Genomic DNA, 26,327 nt, shown 5'->3' with positions numbered 1-26,327 from the left:
ATTAGAGTGAAGGTGAGACACCACTGGCAAAAACACATGCACTTGGAATGATAACACTCAAATGTTTATTTTATAGTTCATTGTAATTTTGAGTCTTTAGATTTCAATTATAGTAGTTATTTAAAGTAAGACTCGTTTAAAATCTTAAAATGTATTTTCGTAACGGATTTTTAAAGGTTTTTACAAACTGCTTTTCATACATAAATTGCTTTATTATATGCAACATTTTATTCTGCAAAAAAGGTTGAAGCTGCATTTTGTCTCACCGTTCACAAACAGCTTTCTGAATTGTGGTTTTATAAAAAGAGATTCTCAAAAATACCATTTGTTTTTTAAAAAGCAAGTATTATGAGCCCAACTTTGTCTAATATTCAGATGTTTGCATAATTAAATTGCACATCATTTGCATTTAAACAAAATATTTTAGAAAACCTTTGATACAAAAATGTTTGCAATTCCTAATGTAATCAATCACCTGGCGAAACAGGATTATACTTGGTTAACTTTAAAGGAACACTTTAACATAAAGGAACATTTTCTCCTACAAAAACCAGTTGAGTTTTAGTATTTTTTATCCATTCAACTGATCTCTGATCAGCTGTCAGGAGCACTTTAGCTTAGCTTAGCATAAATCATTGAATCAGATTAGACCATTAGCATCTTGCTCCGAAAAAAAAAAAAATTATAATTTTCCTATTTGAATCTCTACAGACTCTTCCATGGTTACATTGTGTACTAAGACCGATTGATAATGAAGGTATACAAGTATAGTTCCTAGCCAAATCACCTTAGAAAATAGCAACTTTTTAAAACTCTTTTTTTGCGCAAAATGCTAATGGTCTAATCTGGTTCAATGAGTCATGCCAAGCTAAGTAAAATAGGGTGTCCGTGCGGTCTGAAAGTGACTAAAATCTCAAAATCAAAATTTTAGGCCTTAAAAAGTCTTAAATTTACAGAAACATTCCGTTGTAGGTCTTAAATCTTTTTTTTAAACAGATCTTAATTTTCCTTTATTCATGTATTGCTACCCATTGTGGCCAACATCCAACTAATCACCAACTTTTTATTCAAAATTTTCATTTTTAACTCAAGCATAATGGTTTAATTATTTTCCTCACAATAACATTTGTTTGAAAGTTCTCCATGTATTTACCGCTGATGACACTGACCAGATTGTTGTGCATAGATTTAGTTTATCATAGTTTTTAAAACGTTTAAAACATCTGTTTATTTTTGTTTTTTTAAAGAAAGTTTATATTGATAAAAATGTATATGTACAACTAGAGCTTGCTTGTTTTGACGCAATATTTAAAATATTAAATTTTTGTTATTATTAAAGTATTATTATAATTGTGTTATGAAATGTATTCAATTATAATAATTCTGGTTGACGCGGTGGCGCAGTAGGTAGTGCTGTCGCCTCAAAACAAGAAGGTCGCTGGGTCAGTTGGCGTTTCTGTGTGGAGTTTGCATGTTCTCCCCACGTTCGCGTGGGTTTCCTCCGGGTGCTCCGGTTTCCCCCACAGTACAAAGACATGCGATACAGTTGAATTGGGTAAGCTAAATTGTCCATAGTGTTTGAGTGTGAATAAGTGTGTATGGATGTTTCCCAGAGATGGGTTGCAGCTGGAATGGCATCTGCTACGTAAAACATATGCAGGATAAGTTGGCGGTTCATTCCGCTGTGGCGACCCCAAATTAATAAAGGGACAAAGCAGAAAAGAAAATGAATGAATGAATATAATAACTCTTTTAATACGGCACATAAAAAATCTTTTCCATCTGGGTCATTTGAAAAATTCTTTAGCTTTTAGCCCATTATGAGTCTAAAATTTAATTTGTTAGGGTTTTAAAAATGTCTTAAAAAGTCTTAAATTTACCTTGGTGAAACCTGCAGAAACCCTGTAAAAGTACTCCCGCCAGACTTAGATATGGGCTGAATGGATTAAAAATGGTAACACTCAATGGGTCTTTGAGTTTTCCTTTAAGAAATCCAATGACCTATTCTATCAATCATGTCAGTTGATATGTTAGCATTATCAACATGAACTGACTTGATATTTGATGAATCCACAATAATATCACATTAACCCCAATTCAGTAAGGCCAGAGTTTCTTCAACCTCATTCTGCTGATATAAAGCCTTGTTAAAGCCAAAAAGCCTTTGGCATTTGTCCATACATTACCAAATGGTTTGGGGATAATTTCCAAACACTCCGAGTGGAATCCTTAAATCCCAACCCCCAACTCGATGGTAGGTCTGCATGGCTGTTCAGTGACGTCTTCCTTGCAAAGTGAAATAAATTTTACACTTTGTAGTCTTGTTCAATATCAATCTTGTTTCCTGAAATGATCAATATGGGTTTATTTTTAGGATGTGTTGTAGTAGCTGTCGACCATGGAAATTGAGTTTCAGATACATATCTTAGCCTCCCATTGCTGTCAAATAAAATACTCTATTATATTCTCAGCAGCTTTGAGACAGTTGTCAGTTAATTGCACAATAGCCTGTTCTGACAGCACAACCACAATTAGATTAAACCTCCTGTCTAGAGGGAAAATAAGTCCATTATAAAGAGTGGGTAGATTTTATTCATATTGCTGAATTCAAGGGTTTAAAATACCACCTGGAGCATGGCGGTTTATATATTTCATCATATTTAATTACCTTATTTGGACCAGGTTGCAAATTGCTTAAGTTTTCAGAATGCATCAGCTGTGGGTTATGGCCAATTTTGCATAGACCTGTTGAATGCACGGATGTGAAAAATTATGAGTTTGGTAGAAATATTTGGGTGACTTTACTCAAACTTCATAACATGACTCACATTTTTATTGCTTGCTGGCTCAATATATGAGAACAACTTCAATTCTTCAGTTCTGAATTCAATTTTGCACAACCTTCACTGACGTCACATATTAAATGAATATAGTCCAGGACTAGTCATAGTTTTTAAAAATACAAATTAATTAATTTTAATAAGTATAAATATGCAAAATGAATGAAATTACTGTAGCCAGTCAGACACTTTTTTTTGTTTGTATGTTTGACTTCATGATATTAAGCTGCTGCTAATATGTACATTTGAAAATCAAGTTACTATATCCAAGACAAAGTCTATAGAATTCACTAGACACGTCACTCATATAGTTTTGAATGGGGAAAATTGTAACTGTCAGTATGGTGAATGAAGCCCCGCTTACTAGTACAGGAGCCAATCATTGATCGCTATAGTCTGACCTTTCTCTGGGGGAGAAACTTGGACCAGACGTGTGCTTTTACGACAGTTTGGTGGTCAACAAACGCACTGGAATCTCAGTGAATACTTGCTTGACAGACAAGAAATATATCCAAACAAAGCTTGAAATCTGTACTTTAAAATGAACCAAGTGCACTTAAAAACAAAAGTTTTTTGGTTTTGTAATCTATATGAAACAAACGTAAGGTACAGTCCATCCTGTCAAATGCACATTACAAGACAGCAACTACTCAAACGCCCACAAACTTGTAAACAAAGAGTCACTGTCATTTCTGGAGGAGATTCGCCATCAAGACCAAGTTGTGGATTACTTCAGAAAACCAGTGCGATCAGACGATCCTTATCCAGAGGAAGATAATATATAAAATGGCTATAAATGAGGTTGGTGTCGTGTTCTCATTCCTTTCGAGTGCGCATGCACATTAGCCTGGGCAACCTGAAAATATGCAGATTTTGTTTGAGTCGGATGTTTAGAAACAAAACTTATGAGACAGTTGTTGTTTAATTTTATTGGTGATTCCAAATATGTAATTTAATTGGGAGATTGGCTAACAGTTTTGGAGAATTTAGTGTTACCGCCTTCAGGCATAATGCTCGAGCATACTGCCCAAGAGGGGTTTCAAAGATGGCCGGCGATAGAAATGACTTGCCTTAAAAGGACTTTGTCCAAGGTAACTACAAACTTAAAAAAAAAAATATATATATATATATATATATATATATATATATATATATATATATATATATATATATATATATATATATATATACGGACGAAAGTGACGATCTGGGATGAATGCGGGCCGTTGCATGGCGGAGGTGTGTAAAGAGAGTACAAAAGTAAAGAGGATTGGGGAATCACAGAAGAATGTGAAAGTAAACAGCGGATGGGGGAGGAGGGCAGTTGAGGAGGGGGATCGGTAAAATGAGGTGCCTGATCAGATTTCAGAGGCGCCGGATCCCCCATGTTCCAGCACAAATTAAGCCCTGTATTTACAAACTGAATATAAAAAATAATCTAACATAATGTCCTGGAGACTTTCTGAAATATGGAGAAATATCATGGGGAAATTTGAAAACGCATTTCTGCCTCGACATTGTGCCAGTATTCTCATGGGGAACAATATGTGCAATTTTTTATTATTTATTTATTTATTTTTATGAAACATACTTAGTTCTGTGAGAGTCCTCTTTGTCAAGTCTCTCACAGATGATCTGTTCCACACTCAGATTTGTAAAAAGACTGATAAACAGCGTGATTTATTTGCAGTCTGGGCTCTGTGCAGGGTAAGTTCTAGAAAGCCCATTTGTGTCAGCTGCGAGGCCACTGCTGCCACATCCCTGCTCTGGAGAATCTGGAGAATGACTGGAAGCCCATACTGCAATCATAAAGCAAGTGACAAAGTTCTTGATGTCCGTCTCTGCATAAACACCAACAGACTGAAACTGTGAAAACGTGAAATTGCATCTGTTGTGCCGACAGTTTATTCTGAGCTTGATATTCACAAGCAGCACTCAGCACTCTAAGATGTTTTGTTTCTGAGTATTAAGGGTGTAGCAAGGACTTTTTTGGTCAGAAAGTTAATAATTGAATCTGGTTACTTTTGTGAGTTTGTATACGTTAGAAATGATATACAGTATATAGTATATTATACTGTTTACAGCTATGGAAAAAAAATAAGTGGCCAAAAATCTCAGTTTCTCTGGTTTTGCGATTTAAAGTTGTTCCAAATTACATTCAACATTCTGATGTCTAATTGAAAATAATTCTATTTGAAAGTTGAAAGAAATGTTGTTTGACTTTCATACAATAAAATCAAATATTAGTGTTTTACTCAAACCTGTATCTAATATATCCAGAGAACCTGAGAACTTTAAAGTTTTTAATTAATATAGTCACAAATAAAACCTACTGTACATGTCCAAACCTGCTAGTTTTTGAGAAATCAGTAATCAATCTTACTTTTTTTTCTCAAGTGAAGGTTTTTAAACAACAAGTGTCTTATTAGTTGTGATAATAACAGGTGGTTATTAATAAGTTAAAAACATCACATCATAGATAAAGGGGTATGCAAATACAGTATTGACTATGGCTAGACAGCAAATGCTAGACCAAGACCTTTCTCCACTCCTCAAATTCTTGAAGCATCAGCCTCTACAGGCACAGCCTAGCAGGTACAGGACGTTAACATGACGTTAGATTGTCCTTGTACCCCTATCTAGTAAGTATGTTTCTTTTTGTTTGGAAATGAAAATCGAGTTGATGTCAGAATTCAGTATCAGAATCCAACATCTATGTTCAACGTCCTACCTAAAACAACCAAACATCAATGTCTAATGATGTTACAGCTTGACGTTGTGTGGACGTCACCACTATGATGTCTATCAGATGTTGGATTTTGGTTGCCATAACTTACAAATAAATATCAGTATTTGACGTCAATATGACATTGGTTTAAGATGTTGGCTCAACGTTCAATTTTGGGCACTTTCCAACATAAAATCAACCGAATATCATTTGATGAACAGATACAAGATGTAACTAATCACACATACTTTTTACTGGTTAAATATTTGTGAACCCCACAGACAGATGAAAAGGATGACCATTAAAACTGAAACATAAACAAACTGTCCAACTGTGACAATATACAATGTAAACAAATGCAGAGCTAATTCTAACTTTTTTTATATTTCTAAAGGCCCCGATTATATCAAGCAGAGATTTTCCAGCGAGCCCATTGAGATTAAAGAAGTACCTGAAGAAAAGAAAGAGAAATCGCCTTCAGGAAGTCCGCACTTTTACCGCAAAGGCACGACCCCAACCCAGTCTCCTTCCCAAAGCCCTGGCCCAACACCACCCCCATCTCCCCCCGTCACCAAGAAAAAACCCTTCTTTAACAGAAGTGCCCCGAAAGCCATTAAAGAGAACAAGCCCCCTGCTGCTGAAAACCTGGCAGCGGGTGTCAGCAAGGCTACTTCCAGGATATCAGACAAGCAGGAAGTCAACCAAGAGGTCGTACCTGTAGCCAAACCCTCCAAACCATTGGCGCCGGTCGCCAACGCATCCAGCCCTGGGAACGGTGAGCTGCACACCCAGTATCACGGCTATTATGTGAAGGCTGAGGTGATGATGCCGCCCGATGAACTGGAGGATGAAGAACATCATCACCATCACCATCATCACGAAACATCGACTGCTCTTACACGGATGCCCCCACCTGTCAAGCAGTACCGCGCTCCCACCCCCAAACCAGTAATGGCCAAAGAGAGCAAACCCGAACCCAAACTGAAGAAGCAGGAATCGCTGAAGCCAAAGAGCCTAGCAGAAACTAAGAAAGCCAGCATGGAAATTACTACTGACATTGTTGAGGAGGAATCAGTAAGTAACATGATGTTGTTTTTGTTTTGACTATATTATTTCCACACTATTTTTAAAGTCCTATTTCTGTGATGCATAATATATTGCAATATAACGTGGTAACATTTATGGATATATTTATATCATTTATATATATTTTTATTGAAATATTTATGATCAATTTATATTGTTTGAAATTACATTACATCATTTCATCACATGGGAGTATATCGTTACCTAAACCCTAACCCTAACCTTAGTCTAAGGGCCAGTTTCCACTGAGTAATACAGTACGGTACAGTATAGGTCCGTACGGGTTACCTTTATCAGGCTTGCATTTCCACTGCCAAAAGGCCTCCAATGGTATATACACAGACCCTTACAGTCTCTGATATGTTACCAATTACAGAAAAACTACGCACATCATACATCTAGGCCTTTTTTTTTTGTTCAAAAACAACGTGAAACATATAGCCTACAGTCAGTGCAAAACTCTCATCTGTCTCTTTAATCTTCACCAGCATATGTGATCTCTAGTAAGAAAGTAATTCCGTCATTCTGAGTTCATGGCAGTTTGACATGGTAAACATGGCAGTTTGTTCATCTTTTAGGCTGCTGAAACAATCATTTGCTTCCTTGTCTTTTTTTCTGGGTTCTCCTTTGTTTTTTCGCACTTCACTCTCACGTTTGTCCGTTTCTGAAAGGACTGCATGTCAGAAGCTTTTCAATAATCACGCACATGTTATTATCATCAGCTCAAGAACCTTGTTATTTCGAATATAGACGCGCACTGAGCGAGAAAATGAAACCGCTCGCGCTTTAGATGGCCTTGTAACCCACTACAGGGCACAGGGTAGATTCTGCTCTTTTTCTTGGCTTTGTGGCTGTTTATTAAAACAACGACAAGATTTGTTTAAGCTTGTGTCGACCAAGGCTTGTTATTATATGTATGTATTATTACGGTGCAATACCTCAGCTGTGTATTTAAAAATGGCGGTTCCTTTGTTTTCATTCTTCTAGCTTGTGTATGAGCTAGTGACGTATCTCTGTAAACAAATTGCATTCAGCTGTACATCTTGCTCCTCCTTTTGGTATCTTTTTGTTGTGCTAGGTACCCTTCCGAAAGTGCACCCTAAAAATGGTGTGGTACGGTTCTCTTTTTGGTACCTTTTGACAGTGGAAATGGCCATAAAAGCATATAGAGCCGTTCCGTACCACTTAGTGGAAAAGGGCCATAATCAGGGGTTCTTAATCTCAGTTCTTTAGATCTGGTGTCCTGCTGATTTTAGCTCCAACCCCAATCAGATGCACCTGGGCTAGCTAATCAAGTTCTTACTAGGCTTTCTAGAAACATCTTTTTAGGTGTGTTGAGGCAAGTTGGAGCTAAAATCTGCTGGACACCGGACCTCTGGGATGGAGTTTGAGAACCCCTGGTATAAAGTCTACTCTACAGATCTGGTAATGTGAGTTAATTAACTTTGTTGGAAAGACAAATAATAGACAAATAAATATCTAAAGAGTTATAATAAATATCTTGAAGTATATCAAGCCTAATCCATAACCAAAACCTAACCTAACAGTCTTATAATAATCTACTAATACTCAAATGTGTTTTATTTGCTCTTTCGATCAGGCATTCAATTATTGATGTGCATTTTTGTCTCTTGCTTTAATTCCTCAGGGTCCCAACTCAATATTGGTCATACTAGTGATGCTGATAAATATTGGACTGGCAATTATTTTTGTCCATTTCCTCACTTGACGGAACATTAACCTCAGGTAAGACTCTCGCACTCAGATGGAGGATTTTGCAGGTTGCCATAGAACCTGATCTTTTGCCCCCTAAATATTAGTCTACCTTACTCTTGCCATGTAATTGCAGCTGTGCCTGAATGTTATTCAACATAATTACTTACCCTCTAACTGTTTCGACCCTTCAGTGAGCTCATGAAAACTAGCGGCATAGGCCCCTAATTCTCCGCAGTTGCGTCAATGGCCTTTAAAACAAAATGGCGCCAGTCAGACTCAGACACAGGCAAAGGACTGGACGAATGAAATCATGGGAGAAAGACGAAACCCGGACCATTCGGCCTGAGCCAGCCCAGTTCCTCTGGCGATGATTTGTGACTCGCTTGGGCTCTGAAAGCTGAAGCAAGCAGTCGTTGGGAAAGAAAAAGAATCTGCTGATCCAAGCCGTACCCAGTCAAGTGCATGTCCACCCCGCTGCTCTGCGGGGAGGGGTGGAATGGGGGGACTTAACTGGATATGTTCGGAGATGCACTTTCAGTTGACGGAAGCGAACAGCTGCCTTACTATTTTACCAACTGACGTTTTAAAGGGGAGATGTGCAGTGGGTTGCCAGTGTGTGTGGGCAGCAGGAGTGTGTACCAGTGTCCGCTTTCCGCTTGGTTCAAAACACCATGCACATTTTGAAAGGGTCACTTGCCAGTCTTATTCCATTACCCATCTCTACAGCCTTGTCTAACATCTCCTGCTCCTGTTTCAGGAGATTCATCCATGACATGCCTGTGCATGGTACTGGTTTAACGACTTCGTTTTCGTTCGTTTGTTGGTTTGTTTGTTTTCTGTTGTGTTGGTTTTTTTCTCTACACCTGTAGATGATGAAAATATCGCTAGTCCGTTGCATTCTTGTTCTTGTAATTCAAATAACAGCATGTTACATTTGTAACATGTCCAACAGAGAAGGAGAAAAAAATCTATTATTTATTTAAATATCAGTGCAGTGTGTGGTTTGAATTTAATATATATATTTATTTGAATCATTATTGTGAAATTGTGTGTTTCTTTCGAACACTTTAAGGGAGTATGTTTGACATTGTACTTAGTGTAGGATATAATGCATGGCTTTTATTTTTAGAGAAATGACTAATTGTGACATTTTGCACCTTTAATCTTCATGGCCTGAGACTGTGCCCTCTAAACCCCCCACAAAAAAATCCTCGCCTACCCCCTTATTGCGCAGAGCGGTACCTGCCTCAATGTTATGCCTGCTAAATTGTGTTGAATACATTCAGGTCGACCCACTGGTTGAATATGCGAATGTAGAGATGGTTGCCTTTAAAGAATTTGTACCAGTGTTCTAGTTTACCTCAGACGATATGTGATTTTTTCAAATGCTGTCTTAATTGGGAATTTTGTGGAAATCTGCTGTTATTCTCCAATACTTTGGTCTGGTGGTGCATGAGGATGTGGTTGCAATTATTGTGCACATTTAAACGACAAATGCATACGTATTAATAGATCTATTTTATATACAAAGTCAGAATATATTTAGTCGACAGTTGGACACTTAATGGCCTTGACTAAAATTACAGCACCGCATCTTTTGCTGACTGATTCAGTCATCCAGTGTGCATGGTGTATTTGGCGGCTAGCGATGGGGGTCTGTATGTGTCGTGTGAAGCATGAATTTCAGCAGTAACAGGGTGACTGTTTTTACAGAGGTTTTGTCAGACTGCGAGAGTATGTGAGAGTGAAGGAGGAGGGAAGAGAAGAGCAACAGAATGGATGGTGGCTTGTCTTTTGACAAGAGAGATTAATCTTCAAAAGTAGAACAGACTTATTTTTAAAGAAAGATGATCTTTTTTTGTGGCAGGGGAAAGGAAACACCTTTGATTTACACTCATTGGCTATGTACATGGCTAATTGTGTTGTTGTTGTTGTTTTTTTCTATTTCTGTTTATATTCCATCCTGGTACATTTTAGATGTCATTAAAAGTTCCCCATGCAATTTGGCAGATGTTAAACAATATAGATTGTTGTCATTTTGTTTCTAAGCATCTTTTTACCAGACAAATTTCTGTATTTGTTTTTTTTTTTTCTGAAGTAAAAAGTGTTTGACTTAACTCTTTCCTGCTGATATGATTTTTAAGATCCAGCATATATTTTACTGGGTTTAATTGACATAAAAAAAGAAGAATCAGTAAAAAAAAAAAAAAAAGATTAATAAAATGGCTAAATAAATAAATGGCCTGCAACAGCACGAAAGGGTTAAACACAGCATTTGAAATGGCTTTAATCTGTATTATTTTCAAACTGATTTGAATGTATTGTGTTCATTCTTAAGATGGAACAAAAATGTTACAAGTTTTGATATGAACTGCCCCACACACCTTACTGGAACTGAAAACTATGTTTAAAGATATATGATATTTTTTTGGAAAATTATTGATACAATTAAAAAGGTGACTTTGCAAAGTCTTGAAGCCTGTCCTGACATTGTTTTTTCCAATTTCGTTGACCAACACCCACCCTAAATCATATCTAATTCAATTCATGTTTATTTCTCTTGTGCTTTTACAATGTAGATTGTTTCAAAGCAGCTTAACACAAATGTTCTAGTAAACTGAAACTGTGTCAGTCCAGTTTTCAGAGTTGAAGTTCAGTTCAGTTCAGTGTCTAATTTTCACTGCTGAAAGTCCAAACACTGAAAAGCAAATCCATCGATGCTCAGCTCCAGTCCCAAACCAAGCAGGCCAGTGGCAACATTGGCAATGAACAAACTTTACCAATGAACGAAAGTGAAGGGAAAAAAACTCGAGAAACAAGGCTCAGTTGGGTGTGTACATTTTTCTTCTGGCCAAACTTCTTGTGCAGAGCTGCAGTCTAGGTGCCGAAGGCTGGGAAACGCTGAATGATAGTTCCATGATTTGGGTAGTTTTTGACAACAAAAAGGCATGTAGTGTCTAAACAATGCTTAGTTGGCACTAGCAGGCCAAAGTGTGGCAAAAATATTCCACCACACCATTACACCACTACCAGACTACTTTCAATACAAGGCTGATTAGATTCAATTCAATTCAAATCATGTTTATTCCTCTAGTGCTTTTACACTGTAGATTGTGTCAAAGCAGCTTAACATAGAAGTTCTAGTAAAGTGAAACTGTGTCAGTCCAGATTTTACAGTTGAAGTTCAGTTTAGTTCAGTTCAGTGTGGTTTAATTTTCACTGCTGAAAGTCCAAACACTGAAGAGTAAATCCATTGATGCGCAGTCCCAAACCAAGCAAGCGAGTGGCAACAGTGGCGAGGAACAAACTTCACCAATTGACAGAAGTGATGGAAAAAAACCTTGAGAAAAACCAGCATCTGTAAAAAATAAGGTCACAGAAACAATAAAGGTATCATGAAGTGCTTTGAAATTTAAGTTTTTCATTCAGTGTTTAACACAATCTCAACTGAAACATGAAGACAGGGCGGGACAAAGTGTAGCCCCTCCCCTTTTTGAAAAACAGCCAATAGCATTTAGTTATTTGTAATCACAGCTCTTCCAGTTAGAGTGCGGCAACAACCCGCTCTCCCTTGTGAAGCCTATACGGAAGTAACTGAAACAGCTATTCATTGACAGGCCCTTATATGCTGGCTCCAGGAACTCCAGATGTTGACTGACTGCAATGCTATATTGGCCAGTTTTGCAGCTGATAAAAACATGTTTACAGCCTTATATGGTTTGGTGCATATAGCTAATATTACCCTTCATGACAACTGTGAGGAGGGTGAATTTTTTTATAACTCATGCATTTCATTTATGTTTATTAAGTCTGCATAATTAAGGGCGTGGCCATTTGAGTGACGGCTACATTTTGCTGATCATCGTTGCGTCACCTCAGCTGATTCACGTTGATTAGCTGCTGAGCTCGGCATATATATTGTGTTTTTGTTTTGTGCTATTTGGCTTTATACAGTCAATTGCCTTTTTGGGATTATTTCAAGCTCACAAACCAGTCAAGTGACCTTTTTCCAGGTGAGTGAAATTCTTATTCCTAAAAATTCTAGAACAGTCATCTGAAACGTTGTCATGAAGTGTTGCCTGGATTTCAGAAATAAATAGCCTTGCATTTACTAACACAGACTATACTTGACTATATTAACAGTGTTTTTAAACAACCAAAAAGAATTTATTAATATAGTGTACAAACAAGCACATATGGTCAGAACACAAACGAGTTACAGGTAAGAAAGTGTTAGGTGCCCCCACCCCTCCTCCAAAAAAAAAATAAAAAAATTAATCCAAGCAAAATGCTAACAGACATCTGTAGCTCCGCTTATGCACCGAACTTTGCCCGTTTGGTTACCTGCGGTTGGTGCAATGATGCATGAACAAAATGGCGATGGTTGGTCATACATACCTATTCATTTATGCTTATCAGAAACCTATGGATGATGTCACAGATACTACGTCCATATTTTTACAGTCTACGGCTAAAGCACATCAAATGCAACGCAAATAAAGCATTTTAAAGTGGACAGGACATGTGAGATACTATAGGGCTTTTTATTGGTCAGAAGATTTGCTGAGAAACTAAAGTATGAAATGTTTACATCTTCTAAATGCGATTGTCACTATTTTTAACCACACTAGCTTATAGATTTCCTTAAGGCTAACACACTGATTCTAACATAAAAAATACTTCAATTACACGCCGCCTTTAAAACAGAAAATTATTAGAGAGAGAAAAGCTCATACAGGGGCTCCTGTTACTTCCACGTCTCTCTAGCAGGCTTACAGATATGTTTTATTTCCAAGCACTCCTTCCCCCTTGAGTGTGAAAATTGTTCCTTGTCTGGAGGATTGCTGCGGTGATCCTAAGACCAAAATAGTGTGAAGCAGCTGCTGTTGGCTGGTAGAGGGCCGTATTTGAGTATTGCGCCAGCCTATGCCGTCTCACCAGAGAGAGTGGAAGGTCACCCAGCAGCTGCTTTGTTGTTCTCTTTTAGCATGTGAGCACGGACCCCATAGTGCACCAGCTAATATAGAAAGAGACTGAAATAGAGCCTCCGCCAACAGACATAACACACAAAGTTCTGTTTCTGATCGGCCGTCTGATCTCACATGACGTTTTACCTCAATATCCCATTGCTGACGCACGGACAGGAAGAGGATCACGCATGGTGGTTACGTGGCATCACAGGGTCGGCATTGGCGGAATTTCCTCCGCCATTTTATTGCGTCATATTTCGAAATTTAAATGGCTGAGACAAACTTAGAGGCTGGGTAGTTTGAGAAATATTCTGTGGGAATCGCCAAGGTCAAACAGCATTGGTTACACAGAATTCGTGGCATGTGAATGGGAGACATTGAGAAACGTCAACCATCTCAAACTACACTCAGCGGCTCATATTTCACAGGTCTTCACTTCTTTTAAAGAAAAGGTTTGCGGTAAAGAGGCATTGTGAATGGATTGGATACAGTCTTGAAACAAGAAGTCATTTTCCATGTTTATCTACTGTACACAGCAACTTATTTGTTTTCCCCAAAAAAGTGCAATACTTAAATTTGACTGATAGTGGACCCCTAAAACTAAAATCCCAACTTTTTTAACACATAAAAAAAAGATGTATTTTGAGTAATTCTGATGACCAAACAATTGTTGGTTCACATTAACCATCACCTTTTTTCTTGTTGTGTAAGTCCGGCATGACCATCAACTTTTTGGTTACCAATTTTCTTCCAAATATCTAATTTTGTGTTCAAGAAACTCAAATGATTTGATCTTTAGGATGATCTCTTTAATATCATATCAAATGTTTTTTTTTTTTTTTTTTGACAATAATCATTCACATGAAGATAACAATTTGTTCACAATTCCAAAATCTAAATATTTTTTACCTCAATTTTTCTTTTGTAATACAGTAAGAAAAGTGATGAGTTTTAGGGAAGTACGGACACTCCCTAATTACCCCTGTACTCTTACCCCTCTCTGCCATTAGATCTAGATTGATCGTCCCCCATGGGTCAAAGCTGCGAGGTCAGCCTGTCCTGAGGCACCTGCTCTTGCTCGTCAGGCCTGCAAGAGCCACAATCCCACTGTGAATATGCCAACTCACAAGAGCTGAGTTTCAGCACAGACTGTATATAGAACACCCACAAACCCTCAAATACTGCATGTGTCTGCTATGTGCTGCTCACTGGAGATTTCACTTGTCTTGTGTTATTCCAGTACAGTAAGTCAACTTTGAAATTGTTTTTGAAAGAAATACTTTTTTCAGCAAGGACCAATTGAACACAAAATACAGCAAAGACATTTATAACAGTACAAGATTTAGATCACAAATAAAATCTGTCCTGTTTATCATTTCATGTAAAATTTAGATAAAAATATTCATTGGTTCTATTTTCCTTCAGCTTAGTCTCTATTTCAGAGGTAGCCCCAGTGGAATGAACCGCCAACTATCCTGACATATGTTTTACACGGCATTTGCCCTTTCAGCCACAACTCAGCACTGGAAAACACCTCTACACACTCATACACTACGGACAATTTAGTTTATTCAATTCACCTATTCCACATGTCTTTGGACTTGTGGGGGAAACCCACACAAACATGGGAAAATCATGCAACAACTCCACACAGAAATGCCAACTGACCCAGCCAGGACTCGAACCAGTGACCTTTTTGCTGTGAAGTGTCTGTGCTAAAAAATATTATATCTATATATTTCCATTTGCATGCAATAATAGGACAGTGACACTGTGAATTAAGTTTTCAGGTCTCTTTTTATAACCTCCTTGAACTATTTCAGTTCAATCTTCAAGCGTTCTGAATGAATGATGACACTCAGCAGCTGAAAATGCAGAAATCCTGGAAGAAGAATCAAGTTTCTAATTGTCAAATTGCTGAAGGGGGGCTTTGTCCTGTTTGGAGGAATATAAATATGCTTAAAATACCAACTGGTATCAAAATGCACTACAAAGACTGGCAGCATCAGTCATTTTATTCACACAGGGACTAAAGTCTGTAGTAAGCAATTAAAGAAATAAGTATTTTGTCCTACAGCCGTCCTATCTGTGGGGAAAAAAAGCTTTTATTTCCACCAGTTTTCACTTCTACGGTCATGTTGAAGTGTATAGTCTCTTTCATTTCAAGGTCATCAGTAATGTTCACGGTCAGGTGAATTTGATACTCTCCCTGCAAAGTAAAGGAGCAAAATATACAAGATCATAGCTTTATATGATTATTTTTATTATTTAAGCACTAATATATTTATTAGTTATGATAATTTGTTTGATTTAATTTCTGGAGCAGATAAAGCATGTTAATTGCTCACCTCAGGGCCATCAATCTTCCTTATAATGACTGGGAAAGTCTCACGCAGTGTTTCTGAAGCAAAGAAGGAAAGCCAGCATTAGCTGCATGGCCACAATTAAAGCAAATGCATGAAACATATTTAAACATGTGGTACCTCCTTTGATGATGTGACATATTTTGTAATCATCACAAAGAACATTTGGCACTTCGTGTTCCAACCACATCTGACCTTTGTAGTAAACAACACCATGAAATCCAAAACGAGTGATTGCGAACACTGAAAAGGGACACATCAAAGTTTCCAGTAGTAATGTTACTGTTAGATGAAAAAAGAATTAATGATTTAAAGATGATTCTTTGGGTTTACTAAAAAATTAAGTGGCTGTAAACAATTTATATGTTGAATTTAAACAAACAAAGTGAGTTATACATTACTCAATTTAATGTGTTTGTTACCCATGTAAATTATTTGCAACAATTTTACAGAAACTAGTTTTTTCAGTATAGTGACAGTCACTCTCAAAAACTAAAATGCAACATTTTCTACAAGCATAGAATTATTTTTGGTTTCTCAAATAACTTTTCAGTGAACTGAATGTACAAGAATCTTTGGCCAATTTAAAGTACTTTTTTCACTGTAAAGATTGTTTTGTGGAATGAAAAAGATAGTACAAATGGTAAAGGGTTAAACTTCACAAAATGTAAAAGATTCACAAAATGTATCCTGACTTGCTTGTTTTGTGCCTTTGTAGAGGAAATTGAATTAAGGATGCATTATTTTCTATCATGACAATCCTTTTATCTGTTAAATGCTTTGCTTTTTTCTTATATTAAATGCAACATTTTTATTCATAAATAAAAAAGGTTGATGTCTCCTTTATATTTTCCCATATTTCTTGCTAAAGATGCGTTCATTTTTGCTTAAATCTAGTTGTGAAGTAGAAAGGCCACTCTTAATAAAAAAATATTGGCAGCTGATGTATTACAGACAATGACATTTCTCATATTAGACTGCTCTATATTTTACACCATGTTACTTTAAACTTACATCTGGTTGTACTTTTTGTTGTTGTAGACACTTAAATCAATTCAATTATTCATTCATTTTCCTTTGGCTTAGTCCCTTTATTTATCAAGGCCCGCCACAGCGGAATGAACCGAACGACAGTATACAGTAAACATATACAGAACTTATCCAGTATATGTTTTACACAGTGGATGCCCTTCCAGCTGCAACCCCGTACTGGGAAACACCTATACAAACTAATACACTTCAGCCAATTTATTTTCTCCATTTGACTTAAAGCACGTCCTTGGACTGTGAGGGAAACCGGAGCACCCGGAGGAAACACATGCAAACTCCAAACAGAAATGACAACTGCATTGCCAACGGCACCCCTGCAACCCAGCAGGGACTCAAACCAGCGATCTTCTTGCTGTGAGGCGACTATCAATTAAACCATCAATTAAATTATTTATTATAAAAAAGTAAAGGTTGATTTATGTATTGTATGTCCATGTTTATTATAATCAAGTTTTGTTATAACCAATTTTGCCAAACCTTTGACATAAAAATTTTGATTTGCACCTTTGAAATAAGACTTTCAGGAGAGAAATGTGGATGTGGATGAGTTTTTGTTTATCACTTTAAATGCAAACGAGCTGCTGCTCTCCAGAAGATGGTGTGAAAGAATTTTCATGACATTTTTTCATGCTATCCTGACACTCCAAAAACAGCTAAACAATCATTAAATGTCAATGGAACAAGGAGAGTACATTCGAACATGCGGTTTGGACCAACATTTCCAAAAGCCTTATTAAAGTGAATTGACTACTATTAATTATTCACTATATCCCTTTAAAAATGTTTTCCTTTTAAATCAAGTATGAGAAACATACAACGTTACTTTATTTCAGTGTTAGATCATGGTGATGTGATCTACATGCAAGTTTATCTTCACTAAAAAAAGTTGGATTATGTATATCTTGTTGGCTTGTTTTCACACACTTATCATTGTACACTGTACGAAATGGTGCTCACTAAAAGGAGGAATGTGCATATAAGCTGCTGCAAGGCATTTATTTGTGTAGTCTTTTGTCCTTTTACACTTGCAGCTATAGTATTAGATATTCTGCCAAATGCATTTGAAATGTTCCATAAGTTCATTCAGAAGCAAGCAAAACTGCCTTCTCTTTTTTTGCTCCTTCATTATGGTATACGAGAGGCAGAGCATTGTGATGATGGAAAGACCCCCCACTTTAAATTTCTTAAAGGATCTCATGGTCTACACTAAATGAAACATGCTTGTTGTAATTGATTGTTTATTTTTATTTTTTATTTTAAATGTTTTAGGAGAACAGAGCTAAATTGTGTCTTAGTCTTTAATTTGAACCTTTTAACACTGCCATTTTAGACAGGACTTCCTGGAAGAAAAGATAATTTATCTATCCTGCTACAATAAAGGATAAACAAAATAAAGTTTTTTGTGGAACATCAATATCAATAAATAATAAATCAGCATAAAATATTTCAGAAACTTACTTGGGATTAGCGTCAAATTTATAAAGTACAAAGACACTCCCAAAGAGCAGGGGGAAACAGTCATTGACAGGTAATGCAATGGTCCTGATAAAAGAGAGAATATTGGCTGTTAATTGTGAAAATAATGTGAAGACATTTCAAATATTTATATTGAATAATATCATCTTCTGTGGATTGATTGTCCTGTTATATTTTATTTAGAGATTTGTAGATGGGGCACATTATCTGCATATTTTGGACCAACAACAGCAAAAAAAATAAAAAATTAAAAAATAAAAAACCATTAACCAAGCAGATAAATCTAACAAACAAAAGCATAAAAACTATATTTAATACATATTCAAACCGCCCTCCACCCTATTCTACATACATGTAATATTAAATGTTAAGTCCTTTGTTGTTAAACTAATACTAATAGTGCACATTAGTGTATTTTTATTTTAAGAAATATAGTTTTATTTATAAAGGATCCATCAAATCAGATCATAAGTGACAGTAACTGTAACAATTATTATACAGGTTTCAAATAAGTTCCTTTTTTTTTTTGGGGGGGGGGGGGGGGTCAATTTTTTATCCTTTCTATTTATACAGATTCACAATTAAATGTAAAGCGGTACAATTATTTATAGCATATAGATAATCCTTCTTGAGAATAAAAATCTGCATATTTAGATAAAGATTCTGGATCATGCCACACTGAATTACTTGATTATTTAATGTATTGTCTAACATGAACAAACATTGAATAATTAAATTATTACAGTATTTATTGGTCTTTGCTAATGTTAGTTCATAAAAATAAAGGATTTCATAGTTTATGTTAACTCGTAGTGTAATAACAAATGTTAACAATCATAACATTTGATTTAATGCATTAGTACAGAGTTATGGTTAAAAAATGCTTACAAGACTCTTCATAGATAGTGTATTTTAGTAAACACTAAACACATGATCTCATATTTGCTAATGGACCAAATTTTACTTAAATCCATGAGACCGGGGACCACTGGAGTATGTTGCAATGTTATGGGTACAAATTTTTATGATTTTTTTTTTTATTCATTAGAATCAAAATCATTAATATAAAAAATAAAGGTCATGTTCCATGTAGATATTCTGAAAAATGTCCACCGTATATGTATCAAAACTTTACTAACCCTTTAAGTTTCTCAGTAATTTGATTTGCTTGAAACCTCAGATTACAGATTTTCACATAAGTTGTATCTTGTAATTGTATCCATGGAAAATCAATGAAAAGCTTGTTCGTTCAGCTTTCAGATAATGAAAATGTATCAATTTAAAAAAAAAAATTGACATTTATGACTTGTTTTGTGCTTCAGGGTCATACGCTGAATGGTTTTTGTGTTTGTTTTGATGAAATATCTGTTGTTACACTTACCTTCAAAGGTGTACCAAAAATTAACTTGTTCTGATGAGCATAAGGATTTTCTTTCTGCTTTCTCAGATGCCATACAAGATAATGCAATAAAACAAAGAAAAGCTGACGGGCACCAAAGCGCCATATCTGATACCCGTCATGAACAATACAGTGAAAAGTAACTCTAAAAAAGTTTTTTCTTTTAACAAATCCAGAGCTCTGTTGTGAATCCAATTTGGTTTAAAACTCGCCACAGACTTTTTTTTCCCATGAGGTTATGAGAACAGAGAACTGTTCAAAAGAGGAAGTTTAGTCATGAGTTGTGTACAACTTTGTTTAGTTTCATATGTTTTCACATAAACATTTTCTAAGATTTGATTTTTAGTCAGTACATTAAAACAGTCCACTGAAATGACTGAATTAAATATCTTCTTGCTGTTCTGTCCAATATCTGTTTTAATGGGCATTTATGCCTTTTATAATGCTGGATGTTAACCTAAAAAAACAGAGCTTTTATTTACATGATTTTATAGATCAAAGAAAGAATCAATAAAAAACCATCATTAATTATAACAATATGGCAGTTTATACAGTGATTTTAAGTCAGATTAAGGACAGTGTAAAGGTAGGAGAACAAAATTAAAAAATAAATAAAACTAAATAACTAAAACCATGACTTTGCTTTATTGAGATGAAAACTCCTTCAAATGGAAACCTTATATTCACAACACTCGGTTTTGTTGCAGACTTTAAAATGAATTTTTTCAATGAATGTGACATACTGTATATGACATTTAAATAGATGTGTTTGTTTTAATTTTTTTCTTTTTTGTCTGATCATGACAAATTAATAAATCAATGAATCCAACATTAATTATAATAACTAAGCATTTAATAATTCCTATCACTTCCATAAATACATTAAATTATTTTATTGTATCACTCAGAAACTCACATGCAATTATCTTATGTGGTCATTCATGGGGATCCAGTCACTGACATGTTATACTAATAGAAAACAGACTATTTTTTAATGATATATTGAATCATAATATAGTTTCACAGCTCACCAGAGCTATTTTGTGATACTGTGATTCATGACACCATATGTAAAATTAAATGCAAGTATCATTTAAAATGAAAGACTTTTTTGGGGCAAAAATAAGAATCACTTATCTTTTGCTGGTACCTAACGTTCAGAAGCAATGGATTAAACTGAATAATTTAGCAAGCAGCCAAAAAAAGGTCTTACTATTGTTGCTGCACCAAACAGTAACACTTTCTGGGGCACAAAGCAAGTGTACATGACAGTGTCATAGTATCACAGAGAGCAACTGAAATGTACGAAAAGCTGCATTTCTGTTGAGCTCTAATGAAACAAACCTGTTATAAAATTTCTTCTGTTTTGTAGCACAAATGTATCAGTCTTCCCACTGACAGCAGGAACATGAATAAATCTAATAATTTACTTCACTGTTACCAAACTTCCCAAGTGGAGTGAATCATGACTTTTTACATTTATTTTATTTTATTTTTTTATGTAAATGCTGCTATGAACAAAACGGGACAGGAGTTTGGACACTTGGACACAAGGTGAAAAAAGAGCTGATGCATACAGAGGCTTTGTGCTTTAAAATGGTTTTGTTTACACATTCAAAGAAGTTTCACAAGTTGTCATTTTACTGTTGATCATCAGTTGGCACCATTAACTCTTTAGAAAAGGGCTTTTATTTGGAGTTCTATGGAGTATGCCATCAAATTGTATGTGCATAAACACTATGTTTTTGTTTACTCCATATAGTTCAGAGAGCTGAGGTGCTTGTTTAGATTTTCTCAGATGTATCAAGGGTGCAAAGGTTTATCTGACATGCCTTTAAAATGGAAGTCAATGGGGGGAAAACTGTCACAAACATAATGAAAGGGTAAACATTTGAGTTTGTTTGTTTTTATTTTCAAAGCATTTCCCCAAAATATGTCAAAATAAGATCAGTCTCCTTAAGAATCATTCCATTTGCTGAAAGAGTAAAAGTTGTGGCCACGTTAAGACTCAACAGCACCCCTTAGTGGATGAAAACGTTCCCAAGATAAAGGAAGGGTTTGTGTGATTTGCTGAATGGTTGAGAAGTTTGCACCTATGCCAAACTGAATAATTATGTTCGTGCTCCTTCCAAACTTTGTTAGTAAAAATCTTAAAATATAAAACAAGTTAAACACTGAAACAGTTCAACAGAAGGACAGCAATGCTGTTTATGTCAGAAAATACAGTAAAAGAAAAGAAGCTGTATCTCCGTATCTTGCTCTACAATCCTCCGAGTTGAGGGAAAAAAGGGTTGTTCTTATTGCCATCACTTTTTATTTCCATTGTGATGTTGAATTTTAAAGATATTTTGTTGTCTAGGTCATCAGTGATGTACAATGTAATGAAAAACTGATAAGTACCCTGCAAAGAAAATGAGCATTACTGTTACAGCGTTTAATCTTATTTACCCCATCATGAAAAATTTATTCTACATTACAAATATGACATTATACATTAAATGTCTGGTTCAGATCATTTTAATTTCCTCACCACAGGGCCATCAAATTTTGTTATATAAAGTGGAAAGGTCTCATTCAGTGTTTCTAAAACAAAACAGCAAATTCATCATTAGCTGCATGACTGCAAAAAAAGAAAACACACGAAACATAATCAAGCATGTAGTACCTCCTTTAATGATGTAACATATTTTGTAATCCTCACAAAGAACTTCTGGCTGGTCATGCTCCAACCACATCTGACCTTTGTAATAAACGATACCATGAAATCCAAAACGGGTGATTGTGAACACTGAAAAAGAACACACTGCAGATGTCACATTGAATTAGAGTCCATTGGATAGTAAAGATATGTCAGTTTTGTTGCCGTTTAAACTTACTTGGGATTAGTGTATAATTTACAGTGTACATGGACACTCCTTGAGAGCAGGGGGAAATGGTCATTGACAGGTAATACAATGGACCTGATTAAGCAGAGAAAATGGCTGTTAAGAATATTTAAAATATGAAAAGACATTTGATATTGAAAACCTTGTAGTGGTACAATTTTTTATAATTTCATTTAAGATAATAATGATTTCCTTTCGAAGCACTTTTAATATTAATTTACTACCGTATTTTATTAATTTATTACACCATGTTTTAAAGTACTAACATCTCCTAACTGTACCTTTGTTACGGAGACAAAAACACCATCAAAACCATGTGATAATGAGACACTCACATGATGAGCCGGTGCACATAACAAACAGCTTTTCCCACAAGCAGAGAAACACTAATATGTAGGTGCTCAGTGTCATTCACGGAATCACGGAAACACACCTGACATGATAAGCATTATTTATCAACATTTGATGTAACAACCCTAATGTATATAAATGATAAAAAAATATATATATATACTAAAAGAGCCTTAATTATGCCAAATACATAATAATGTGAAATGTCATGCAGGGAATTTATGGTTATTTAGACTATGTAGTAAAAGGATAGTTCACCTAAAAATGAAAATTGTCACTTTGATAGTGATTACAGGCGCTCGCTGCAATTTGGTGATAGTGTCTCCAGGAGCCATGGCTATTGAATTGGTCTTGTTTGTATGTGTTTATTTCTAATCTCAGAGAAACTGTAAACAATTGACTGTCATTGTAGTAATTACAAAAGAGAAAAGACCACCAATTTAGCTAACAATCTTCTTTAATAATCTTTTGAAGAATGAAACACACCTACATATTTGATGATGAGGCTGAGTAAATGAACAGGAAATTATCATTTTGGGTGAACTAATACTTCAAGAAAACTAAGTGTAAACCAGACTACAGAGTTTTACTATAGACTTATTTTATTAATATTATTATTACGGCAAGTAGTTTACTCCCCAACATTGATCATGTAGCACTGAAGACTGTCTGACATGTCTGTAATATGTACAATTTCACTTTCAGTGCATTCCCGGGGATCTTTGCACAGATTGACTATAATCTAGCACCTTAACCTACATTTTAATATAATCTTAAATCTTAAACACTTATAAAAAATAAAAAAAATAAATCTACCTTAAAAATAGAAATCTGTCACATTATCAATTCAAATAATAAAAAAGTAGGTGTCATTTCTGGTCCCACTTTATATTACGTGGCCTTTGTACTTAAACTGAAATTAATCATTTGTACAATGTACTCATTGTGTAAATATTAATATACATTGTATTAATAATCAATGAAATACGTGCATTTAATTACATCTGTAACTAATATCTGTAGTTACATTTTGAATTACACCGTTGATCATCCCTTACACCCACCCTTAAACCACCAAACCTGTACCTAATTTCCACCTCAAGAGAACCAGAAGTGTTCTCCAATACATTATACAGTAAGCTTTTTTATGCAAGTACATAGTAGTTAAGGCCACCAAATATAAAGTGGGACCTGATTTTATTTAAGCATTTGATATTCCACTTACCATCAAAGCTGTACCAAAAACTAATGTGCTCTGATGAGCATAATAATCTTTTCTCTGCAATCACAAATGACATACAAGATAATGTAATTAAAAAAAGAAAAGCCGATGGACACCAAAGCACCATGTCTATTACCAATCAACACCAGAGGAAAAATAACTCCCCTTCTGAATGGTAATGCACAAACTGGGAAGAAATTAAACAGAACAAAATTCAAAGTAACCATTCTCTAACACAGTTCTTCCCTTTAACAATGTATGGCATTGTTTTACGACAGATTCGGTTTGAGACCCACACTTTTGTCATGGTAAATGCTAGCTATGAGAACAGGAAACTGGAACAAAGGACGTTTATTTGCAATTTTATCTGTATACATATCATTCAAACATATGATGACATGCAGAAATATGCAGATATTTAATACATTTAAAACATAATCTCTTCTTGCTGTTCACTTGATTGGCACTGATGGGAATTTATGGATTAAAACTTCTGGAATAGAAGAAAAACACAGGGATTATTTACAAATCAAAAACAAATAATAAAAAAAATCAATAATTAGACCAAACTTTTAGTTAATGTGGTCATTTTATAAGTTTGTGTACATATAGATCAGGGGTGCCCAAACTCGGTCCTGGGGGGTCAGTGTCCTCCAAAGTTTAGTTCCAAACTCACACGCCAAGCTAATCAAACTCTTACTGGGTATTCTAGAAAGATCCATGCAGGTGTGTTGAGGCAGGCTGGAGCTAAAATCTGCAGGACACTGGCCCTCCAGGACCAGGTTTGGGCATCCCTGATTTACATCAATCTTTCTACTATCAAAATGGCAAAAAATAAAAATAAAAATGATTATACAGAAAATATTTTTGCTTTAATAAGACTAAATCTGCTTAAAAAAAAAAAAAGAGAAAAGAAACCTACTGTGTGTGTCTTGTCCTACGTCTTCCAAATCTAACAAAATAAATTCTAAAAATAAAGTCTAAAAATTAGCAGCCCAAACTTATGATAAGGAAAAATATTACATACATTTTTAAAAAAGAGAAAAAAAACTAGAAAAGACTATATATATATATATATATATATATATATGTGTGTATATATATATATATATATATATATATATATATATATATATATATATATATATATATAAATATTAATATATATATATATATTAGGGATGCACGATATATCGGCGACCATATCGTTATCGGCCGATAAATGCTATTTTTAAGATTATCGTTATCGATCCGATGTCTTAATTAGGCCGATATATTTAAGCCGACAAATTACGTAATTGTACAGACCTACCTGCCGCGCTCGCGTGGGCGGAACATGTTCAGACTTGCCCAGTGCACTCCAATGGAGCTCTCCTCACACTGTTTATTCCTTCAAAGTCTGTCATTTCTTCACGTGGCATTGCTGTGCGTTAATAGCTCAGTAAGTAACCATGTTCCTCATCATTGTAGATGTGTTTGATTGAGTATCATTGTGTATTTTGCTTTAAATCGCCTCAGGAAAAATATTACATGTGTAAACCTTTCCTGCTCTTCTCTTTGTTGTGTTAGATATAGCAGGGAGATTTACTTATTACTCCAGGGCCGAATAATATTAGTTTTGGGGTGAACTCTTTTAGTTGCAGCTGGTGAATGAAAGAGGACACATGTAACTTGGTCCAAAACATTTATTACTTTCCGTGTGGTACAACAAATAAGTCACCAAAGAGGGAACATCACAGAAAATGGTCTCATTGCGAAAAAAAACGCTCGTTTTTTCTCTCTCCCTCTCCCTCTGCTTCACACACCCCAAACTGCAGCCCAGTCCCCTAAAGGATCCGCACATTTTACAACACATGTAAACATAACGGTTGTTTGTAATCTGATTATTTGTTATTATTAAGGCATTGCTGTTCATGTGTTGTTGATGTAAGATAGTATTCAGTTTGATTGTAATATTCATATTGATTATATATCGAGCTCGCGTGAGAGCTGTCACAGCACACACACTGTAGCACGGGGGAGAGGTGAGAGGTGAATCCAGTCAAAGGGGCTCTTAACTAGCCACTCATTCTGTCTTTATATTCTGCTCTGTTTGTCATAAAGTCAGCTCAATGCAGGTTTTGTATCAAAATCTGACTGATGGCAACTCTGCCTCTACAGTAAAGTAAAACTCTCAGCGGTTTATCATAAACTTTTTATCGATCATTTTCCCGGGATTGCCGACAAGAACGAGCACAGAAG

The 26,327-nt window shown here is 35.5% G+C and overlaps 3 protein-coding genes and 1 long non-coding RNA gene across 5 annotated transcripts in view; 2 read left to right on the top strand and 2 right to left on the bottom strand.

Moving 5' to 3' along the window:
• jph1b (junctophilin 1b) overlaps window positions 1–10,842 on the top strand; it is a 34,366-nt gene extending 23,524 nt beyond the window's left edge. The window contains exons 4-6 of one of the 2 annotated variants that reach the window (XM_087239474.1): window positions 5,963–6,642; window positions 8,303–8,400; window positions 8,562–10,842. In XM_087239474.1, coding sequence (XP_087095600.1) covers window positions 5,963–6,642; window positions 8,303–8,383 — 761 coding nt within the window. In that variant the 3' untranslated portion in view covers window positions 8,384–8,400; window positions 8,562–10,842. 2 annotated transcript variants of the gene reach the window in all.
• Window positions 10,843–14,130: 3,288 nt separating this feature from the next.
• On the bottom strand, window positions 14,131–19,893 carry ly96 (lymphocyte antigen 96). The gene is made up of 5 exons (XM_087240974.1): window positions 19,611–19,893; window positions 18,212–18,295; window positions 15,824–15,946; window positions 15,689–15,741; window positions 14,131–15,549 (listed from the first exon to the last, which is right to left on the bottom strand). Exons 1-5 carry the CDS (start codon window positions 19,732–19,734, stop codon window positions 15,412–15,414), a joined length of 522 nt encoding a protein of 173 aa, XP_087097100.1. The 5' UTR covers window positions 19,735–19,893; the 3' UTR covers window positions 14,131–15,411.
• Window positions 18,425–24,246, top strand: LOC147846401 (uncharacterized). The gene is made up of 2 exons (XR_015478608.1): window positions 18,425–20,214; window positions 21,286–24,246. It is a non-coding gene; the product is annotated as an uncharacterized LOC147846401 (long non-coding RNA).
• On the bottom strand, window positions 21,519–24,611 carry LOC147846400 (uncharacterized). Its single transcript, XM_087240973.1, has 5 exons — window positions 24,090–24,611; window positions 22,505–22,588; window positions 22,294–22,416; window positions 22,159–22,211; window positions 21,519–22,029 (listed from the first exon to the last, which is right to left on the bottom strand). The coding sequence occupies exons 1-5, from the start codon at window positions 24,211–24,213 to the stop codon at window positions 21,889–21,891; spliced, it is 525 nt and encodes a 174-aa protein (XP_087097099.1). The 5' UTR covers window positions 24,214–24,611; the 3' UTR covers window positions 21,519–21,888.
• Window positions 24,612–26,327: the final 1,716 nt, after the last annotated feature.

The sequence above is a fragment of the Danio rerio genome, chromosome 2 (assembly GCF_052040795.2).
Source record: "Danio rerio strain M-AB ecotype USA chromosome 2, GRCz13ab, whole genome shotgun sequence".
Taxonomy (NCBI): domain Eukaryota; kingdom Metazoa; phylum Chordata; class Actinopteri; order Cypriniformes; family Danionidae; genus Danio; species Danio rerio.
Note: the sequence above shows the minus strand (reverse complement) of the source record. Positions and strands in the feature narration are given on the sequence as shown.

Bases quoted from the DNA above. Each gene is read 5' to 3' on its own strand.
- ly96 (XM_087240974.1), bottom strand. From the start codon at position 19,734: ATGGCGCTTTGGTGCCCGTCAGCTTTTCTTTGTTTTATTGCATTATCT. The intron at 15,742-15,823 runs GTACCACATGTT...TCTTTGCTTCAG, and splicing joins ATGTCACATCATCAAAGGAG to AAACACTGCGTGAGACTTTC. The intron at 15,550-15,688 runs GTGAGCAATTAA...TTTACTTTGCAG, and splicing joins GGAAGATTGATGGCCCTGAG to GGAGAGTATCAAATTCACCT.
- LOC147846400 (XM_087240973.1), bottom strand. From the start codon at position 24,213: ATGGTGCTTTGGTGTCCATCGGCTTTTCTTTTTTTAATTACATTATCT. The intron at 22,589-24,089 runs GTAAGTGGAATA...CTGCTTAATCAG, and splicing joins TTTTTGGTACAGCTTTGATG to GTCCATTGTATTACCTGTCA. The intron at 22,417-22,504 runs GTAAGTTTAAAC...GTTCTTTTTCAG, and splicing joins AAATTATACACTAATCCCAA to TGTTCACAATCACCCGTTTT.